Genomic DNA, 8,836 nt, shown 5'->3' with positions numbered 1-8,836 from the left:
TATGTGCTTGCTTGAGGGTTGATGGTAGGACTATACCAATTATACTCGTCCTACTTCATATGTTAATCATCATTAATAAACGGATCAATCTAGATCCAAATTTATTGAACACCTATCTATTTATGACCCATCTAAACCTCACCCATAAATCCGTTTTACCACTCCTATTTGCTTCAATAAATTATTAACTTTTGTATATTATTCTCTTGCTATACTTGCAGACTAAGCCAACAAATTATTGTGTGTGGCTTGGCTGCAATAAATCCCATAACATAAAAAATACTAGGTATACTGGTACACCATATTTCAGAGATGGGCCTGAGCTCCCTCTACATTGCAACTGAGGATTAATTTAGTGACACGCCGATAATTTCTCGAAACTTGGCTTGTCAATGGTGATTAAGAGCCCAACACCATGAGAGCCCAATGCATTTTCCTATCCGTCCTACTCCGTCCCAAATTCATTCTGCAGCCCCTCCTCCAAACTCATTTTCCTGTAAAATCATCGCGGCTAATTTTGTGGTTCGAACAGAAAAAGGGCTTCACTTCATCTTCTTTCTTTGTCAGCTCCCCATCTACCTTTTGAAACCCTAATAATTATAAAGGTACGCCTTTCTCCTTTCCTTTCCAGTCACTCTATTTTACCCTGCGAGTTGCTGCTTTTTGTTCTGCAAAAGATTTTTAGTTCCAGGCTGGCTTTCCCATCTCCGCCCTGTGGATATGGGTACTATCCACGATAGTCGATCAGTTTTACTATTATGCCTCTTTCCGGGAGTTGGAGTTGGAGCTGGAGGTTGGTTATGATAAATAATTTCCCGTTAAATACTTATTTTCTTCTAAAAATATAAATTCATAAAAAATCTCCGGATATGGAATTTGAACCTTTGAGTTTGGGCAACGATGTGATTGAATTCGACATGATGGGCCTCGGAGATGACACTGCGGACATTGAGCACTCCGTTGATGATGATGATGACTTCATGGACACTTCTTCCGCTGCTGCTGGCAGCGGCGCTGGTAGTGGTGAACTCTTTTACATTCCTGAAGGAGATTCCAATCTTGAGCCCTACGAAGGCATGGAGTTCGAATCAGAAGAGGCTGCTAAGGCCTTCTACAATTCTTATGCTCGCCGAGTCGGCTTTAGCACCCGGGTCAGCATGTCTCGCAGGTCCAGGCGTGACGGTGCCATCATTCAGAGATCTTTCGTGTGCGCCAAAGAGGGCTTTCGGGTTGAGAAGGACAGGCCTCCCGGCCATGACGGCCGGGTGAAGCGCCCCCGTGCCGAAACCCGGGTTGGTTGTAAAGCCATGTTGGTTGTCAAGATTCAAGATTCCGGAAGATGGGTTGTTTCTGGATTTGCGAAGGAACACAATCATGAGCTTGTACCCCCCGATAAGGTGCACTGCCTCAGATCGCACCGCCATGTCTCTGGCTCTGCCAAGTCCTTGATTGATACCTTACAGGGTGCTGGTATTGGACCCAGCGGAATTATGTCTGCGCTGATTAAAGAATATGGTGGCATTAGCAATGTCGGATTCACTGAGCGTGACTGTAGGAACTACATGAGAAGTAGTCGGCAGAGGACACTCGGGGGTGACACTCAGCTGCTTTTGGACTACCTCAGATGCATGCAGGCTGAGAACCCCGCATTTTTCTATGCTGTGCAGGGAGATGAAGATCAGTGCTTGAGCAATATCTTTTGGGCTGATCCTAAGGCAAGGACCAACTACACTTACTTTGGTGATACTGTCACATTTGACACGACTTACAGGTCAAACCGCTACAGGTTGCCTTTTGCACCCTTCACAGGAATTAACCATCATGGACAGCCTGTGTTGTTTGGTTGTGCCCTCCTAATAAATGAATCTGAAGCATCATTCGTTTGGCTATTTAAAACCTGGCTTTCTGCGATGTCTGGTAGGCCTCCTGTCTCTATCACAACTGATCATGATCGGGTTATTCGCTTGGCTATTATGCAGGTTTTACCAGAGACCCGCCACCGTTTTTGCAAGTGGCACATCTTTAAAGAATCCCAAGAGAAGTTGTCCTATGTGCTTTCTGAACACCCGAATTTTGAAGTAGAGCTCCATAAATGTGTGAATCTAACGGAGTCAATAGAAGAGTTTGAATCTTGTTGGTTGTCCCTGATAGACAGGTACGATCTTCGGGAACATGAGTGGCTTCAAACAATTTATACTGATCGCTGGCAATGGGTGCCTGTATACTTGAGGGACACGTTCTTTGCTGAACTATCTATAACACAACTCAGTGATTGCATGAACTCCTATTTTGATGGATATGTGAATGCATCGACAACCCTACAACAGTTTGCTAAGCAGTACGAGAAGGCCATGGAAAGTCGCTATGAGAAAGAAGTTAAAGCAGATTATGATACTATGAACACTGCCCCCATTCTAAAGACCCCATCTCCAATGGAGAAACAAGCAGCTGAACTTTACACGAGGAAATTATTTATGAAATTTCAAGAGGAATTGGTTGAGACACTTACTTTCTTGGCAACCAAAGTTGAGGATGATGAAGCAGTCACTACATATCGAGTTGCTAAATTTGGTGAAACTCATAGATTTTACCTTGTCAGATTTAATGTCAGAGAGATGAAAGCAACCTGTAGCTGCCAGATGTTTGAGTTCTCTGGCCTTCTTTGTAGACATATATTGACTGTTTTTCGAGTGACAAATGTTCTTACTTTTCCACTGCGCTATGTTATGAAACGATGGACAAGAAATGCCAAGAGTGGTGTCATATTGGAAGAGCATTCTAGGAATTTGTTAAATAGTTCTACTTCTCAAGAATCTCTTACTGTTCGATATAACAATCTTCGCCATGAAGCCCTAAAGTATGTAGATCAAGGTGTGACAACCATGGACATTTACAATGTGGCTATGGGTGCTCTACAAGAGGCTACAAATAAAGTTGTTCATGCAAAAAAGAATGCAGGAAGAGTTGCCATCTTCAACGAGACTGCCAGCGAAGTCGGTGTTTCTCGTGAAAGTCATGCGAATGATACATGCGGAGATCATCAATGGGGTTTAGAACAACCTCTGTCTCTGGTATTTTTTTTTCAGTTACTTTGGTTTAATCAATCCCTTCTCAATTTTTGTTTTCAAATATTACTCATTATTTAATGCTTATTTTGGTATCCTTTCATCTTGTTTCACTAGCATCTAATTTACTGAACTGTTTTATATGCCTTTTGAATTTACTGTGATAAATACTTTTTTCACCTTAAACCTGCAAACCATCAATTGGATAGAAATTGTTTTTTACACGGGGATGACTTATGAGCTAGTGATCTATCCACTGTATAGTTTCTGGCATGATCATTTTAATTTAGTGATATTTTTAGGTTGATGGTATAATTGCATTTATCAACAGAAGTGGAAAGGGAAGCTAAATCGAGAGAAGCACCTGCCACATGGATTTCTTACTGCTAGTACTAGATTGAGGCTGTCAAATGAGATGCAAAAGAGTGAGAAATTTGAAGCACATAGTTTCCCAGGGAACTTAAATGTAAGGATCAGTTGGGAAGGGGCTTGGGAGATGGGCTACCTCATTCATAGCATATGCTTAGTGGACTTCTTTATGAACCAAAAGATTAGAATTGTCTGGGAAGCGTTTGTAGTTCTAGATGAAATTGGCTAATATGTGTTGAACCATTATACTAAAACTAACATATAATATTCTATAAAGAAATATGGCTGGTTTCAACACATAGACTTGCATAATTACATGAAGATGGTATTTTCTGTTAAGAATGTGAAGCGTTGCAAAATTATATTGTTTGATCTTGTCTCTATTTGATCATCCAGCTGTAAATTGGCATAATTACATGAAAATAGCATTTTCTGATAAGAACGAGAAGCTTTGCTAAGTTATATTATTTGATATCATCTCGATTTAATCATCCTGCTGAAAACAAAAAACAATCTTAATTTTAATTCATAATAATAAAATTCTTGGACATATGGCCAACCAAAGTATTTTGGGGTTTATAATGACATATCAAGGTTTTCTGTTGGACTCATCAACTTGAAGTTTTGAGATGGAAATGTGACCAAGATAGAGTTCATACTAGTGATTAGAGTCATTGGATGCATCCTTGTTTTAGCTGTTCAGATTGCTGACCTTGTTAAAAATTTGAACCAAATTTAAACCCAATAGGATTTGGGTAATTGCCCAAGATTGTGTAAATTGGTGGAAAAGGATTCATAGAACTGAACCCACCTAGTGAGACCTAAGGCTTGGTTTGCTATCTCAACCATTTGGATTCATATAATACATTTTTACAATTAATCTCTTTGTACAAACCACCTTTTTTTGGGGGGGGGGGTAAAAATAAATTATTCTACAGAAACAAGCATCTTTCTAGTGTCAGAATTGGGGCAATGTTATTAGTTTTTTGAATTCATTTATATCTGTGCCTGGATTTTTCTGCATTGAAATGTTGAAAGAGTTATTGGAATCATCTTGTTGAAACTTGATTCATAATTCTATTTGATGAGTCTTTAGAGTGAGTGGTTCTGTTTTTGTGAGTAGGAAACCTTTGATCTACTGGCCTCTTTGTAATTTATATTTCTACCTATAAGAAATTAGAATATTACTGTAAAAATTTAGGGACTCTATATTTTAAAGATTAGTGATTATGAATATTAATATGTGATTCAGCCTGTCAACCATTTTTTTAAAGAAAAGAACTTCCCTCATTTGTATTACAGGTGTTGTGTATAATGTAGATCAATTTAAGAATCTAGTTACAATTTCAACCATAAGAAGTTTAGTTTTATTTTTTATGATGCAGTCGGTAATTGGGGATGGCGGTGGCACAACTTACTAGAGTAACACACCTTCTTTGCCATAAATCTTAATTGGAATGTGGTTTAGCATGCATGTGATTAGTCAAGGAATGGGATGGGTTACTGAAGGCCAGTTCATGATATGTCAATGTAGAACAGGGTTTTTGGTTGCCACTTGAGTCATAGATAATTCATTTCTATTGTATTTGAAGTAAAGTTGGGTCAAGCTAATTTATGGAATCCATCTTAAATATAAAGAGAATCTTTAGGGGATGTCTAGATTGAAGAAAAAGAATCTGTTGACTGGAAGCTTGAGGAGAGGGGCTTATCAGAGGCTGAGTTGGAATGAGAACCTTTTGTCTATAAAGTGAGCTTTAAACTGTGATCAAGATATAACTCTTCTTTTGAAAAGAGGAGATTATAGTATTTCATAGATTTCAGAAGATTCTCATAGTAGGCAGAAACCGCTGACCTTTATTGGGTTGTGAAGCTTAAGGGGGGTTTTCCTTTATGCAACACAAGTGCCCTGGTTGGGTGACACTGAGCCCTTTCTTGAAACCAGAAAAAGGGTTCTATAGACCTACTGGGAAAATGGGCCCTAGGCCCAATTATTGTAATGTTTTTTCATTTGATTCTTTATTTATATGCATATATATATATATATATATATAGTTTTTTTGCGAAGTGGAACTAAGTGTATGTTTGGAGAAAGAGAATAATCCAAATTTCAAGTGTAATTTTATTTGAGGTAAAAGCACCCTAAATTAATCGAAATTCCAAGTCTAAATTTACTCTAATAGAAGAACTCCTAATTGCCTACACTAGCGAGCCTAAATCCCAAATTACAACCATACCCCATGATTTATAAAACCCACAGGACTCTATGCTAAAATAGGCCCAGAAAATCTAAACTAAAATCTTCTTTTCAAGGGATCCTGGCCCAAAGATTTGCCTGCTGCCCCTATGTGCTGCCAGCAACACAGGTGAGCATTGATGCAGACAAAGGTTTGTCCCCAGCATTCAGAGGACAATTGTGTGCCCATTGCCTCAGGAACCATGTGCTAAAACATCACTGGAGTTCACCAGACATTTGGCCAAAAAACTTTCCCCGTCGCTGCTATCTCATCACTGGAGTTCACCAGACATTTTGCCAAAAACTTTCCCTGCCGTTGCTATCCCTGTTTCTTTGTGCAGCAAGTTCTTCTGCACACTTCTGCCAGTGTTGGCCAGAAGGTGTTGCACAACTAGCCCTGAAACGCAATTGCCTGCAGCCCTTCTATATGCCACCATGCGTGCTCTTTCCTGACAGTGTGTGAACAGAAAATCCATTCACACTGTCACATATAACTTGTTTGACTAGCCCACCCTAGGTAAGAGCCTTATTCACTTTGATTTAACCCCCTAATCTGATCCACAAAAAGTGGAAACTTTCATCTCTTTCAATTATTTTCTGTACCCTTTCTTTTTTCTATTGTATTGTTCCGAACCATATTCCTTTCTTTGCTGCCCCTGTAATATTCCTCCTCCAACCCTAGAATCCATGGCACCATAAAGAGATTGGGGGTTAAAAAAATATCCTAAAATTAGATTTACAAATATATTAGTCAATAATAGTGTTTTAAATTTTTAATGTAACTATGCATAATTTAAAAGTTGAAAAAATAAGAAGTTGTATTTTATTTACACTTACCAACTGCATGCAAGTTTAGGTGTAATTGAAAACTCCACTGGTTATCAATAATTTTCCAATAATCTTTGTAGAACTAGTAATCTTTCTAAATGGCCAACTTCGCCCTATCATTTGCCTCATATATGAAACTCATGGTTGGTTTTTCATTACCATCAACCAATTTAAGAACTTTCACTAAGGGTTCTTGTACTTCAATTATATTAGAGGCCTTTTGCCAAAACTCTTTCCCTAAGATAATCTTCTTTGCATTATATGTTGGGCCTTTTCTTGCCATCCCAAACCTTGAGTTTTTCCAAGTATTAGATGTGAACATTTCCCTCAATCCTTGTTTATGGCCAACAATGGTCCCCAAAGCAATAAAGTTGGTGGCAAATCGAGTGATGGCAGGATGAAGCAATTCTCTGTTATTTGTGAATTTCTTCATAGAATTCATTGTCCATGTGTGGTTGCAAATAAAAGAGGTTATTGTTTTTGCATCTTCTAAGACCTTCTTCACATTACTTTTCTTATCATTATCTTCAAGAATAAGGTCTATGCAATGAGCTGCACATGTTGTTCAGTAGAAATTGAGCCTATTTTGCATTAATAATTTCCATCCTACCTTCATTCCAGTTTCATTATCAATCACTACTTGAACAACATTTTTCTCTCCAATTTCTTCAACTTCCTCGCCCATTAATCTGAAATGAAATTATAGATAACAATTACTACTACTTAATTAAAAATATACAAGTCATCAAGTGACTCAAATTAATCAAAATTAAAAAATTATCTCAAATAAGATTCAGCTGTTCGACTCGCCACATCAGAGGCATCAACTGACTTGTGGAAAACAGTGCCTTTATTGCAATAAACTAAAAAGTTTATTATGTATTTTCTTGTGGGCCCTGACCAACCATCACGCATAATGGATACACCTCTCTCTCCTTCCAAATGCCAGCAAAAAAAGATATATAATTTTTCATTTCCTGATACTCTTGCTCCAAATATATTTCAGAGACCTCATAGGGTAATGGACTTTTCACCCCCTTTCCAACCTCTGCAGCAGCATCAAGCATCGATTGCATTAATAGAGAGTCAACTTCATTAGCTAGAATTCAATAAATTAGGAATTTTTCCACTACTTTTCCTAATTTACTCCTTAAACCTTTCAGAATTTTGGTATTTATTTTGGTTGCCTAACACTCCTACTTCAGAGTAGGATCCATCGCCCTTAATCTAGCTTCAGGGGCATCAGGGTTAATCGATTGTCATCCACTACCTCCAGCCAAGGTCTTAAATTTCGATTTCGACTCAAATTTCAAAGCTCCAAAAGTACGAAAATTTCGATTTCAATGTCAATTTCTATTTCGATTTGAAAAAATAATGGAAATTAGTAGTAAAACATGAATTCTTTGTGAAACTTTAGAAATGGTTAACAAACATAATAACATAAGTTTTAGGATTAATATATTACAAATTAAATACATTTATGTTTTGTATGAGGTGGAAAAGTTGTAAAATAGTATGTGTATCAAACATATTTGTAAGATAATATACATTAAACATATTCAGTTAATACAAATGAAATTCATAAATCATTTAAATATTATTTATTATACAAATAATGATAATTTAGACATGAATGGTGAAATAAAATGTTCTGTAAGTTTATTTTTTCGTATAATTTCAAAAACACTTGTAATAATATTTTGTTTCGATAAAATAAATAAAACAAATTAAGATAGAAATTTCACTTCACTCTTAAATTTCTCATTTGAATTTTGACAAAATTTCATCATATAGTTAAAATTTCGACAAGTTTCGCTAAAATTTCAAGATTTTGATAAGTTTCAGATGATCCGTTGAGATTTCGACAAAAATTATGCAAGACGGAAATCGACTGCCATTTCAATTTCGAGGGTGACGGAAATCGGAAATTTCGTGGAAATTTAAGACCATGCCTCCAGCTACTCAAACACTTTGTGACCGAGCTCTACCAAAACTACCGGCACTGCCGCTACTAGAGCCATTGTTGTGTTCATAAATATTACCATTCCCACCAGTTCTTGCCCTAATTCTTTGCCTCTCTTCCCATTCTTGTTGTGCTCGTATGCTTTCTTGTTGAGCAAATCTCATTCTTTCCTCATCTGAATCTTCTTCATCGCTCAAATTTTCAAAATCTCCTCTAATTTGAGCTTCTAGTCCCTCTTGCCTTTTTTGTTTATCTTTCTTCTTCTCTGCATATCATTGTCGATGTTTCATCATTTCTTCTCTGACCTGCGTGGTTACATTTGGACATGAAGACACTTGACCTTTTTTATGTGCCAAGCGTTGTTTCAATCTTGTAATT

At 37.4% G+C, this 8,836-nt stretch overlaps 1 protein-coding gene across 3 annotated transcripts in view; it reads left to right on the top strand.

Moving 5' to 3' along the window:
- Positions 1–208: 208 nt before the first annotated feature.
- LOC131143938 (protein FAR1-RELATED SEQUENCE 5-like) overlaps positions 209–8,836 on the top strand; it is a 38,804-nt gene continuing 30,176 nt past the window's right edge. The window contains exons 1-2 of one of the 3 annotated variants that reach the window (XM_058092296.1): positions 302–3,071; positions 3,397–3,731. In XM_058092296.1, coding sequence (XP_057948279.1) covers positions 870–3,071; positions 3,397–3,663 — 2,469 coding nt within the window. In that variant the 5' untranslated portion in view covers positions 302–869 and the 3' untranslated portion in view covers positions 3,664–3,731. Of the gene's footprint in view, positions 3,072–3,396; positions 3,732–8,836 lie in introns of those variants that run through there. The other 2 variants (XM_058092304.1, XM_058092309.1) reach the window with 2 other exon arrangements.

Source organism: Malania oleifera, chromosome 1, assembly GCF_029873635.1.
Source record: "Malania oleifera isolate guangnan ecotype guangnan chromosome 1, ASM2987363v1, whole genome shotgun sequence".
Lineage (NCBI taxonomy): Eukaryota > Viridiplantae > Streptophyta > Magnoliopsida > Santalales > Ximeniaceae > Malania > Malania oleifera.
This window is presented reverse-complemented; position numbering and strand designations above follow the sequence as displayed.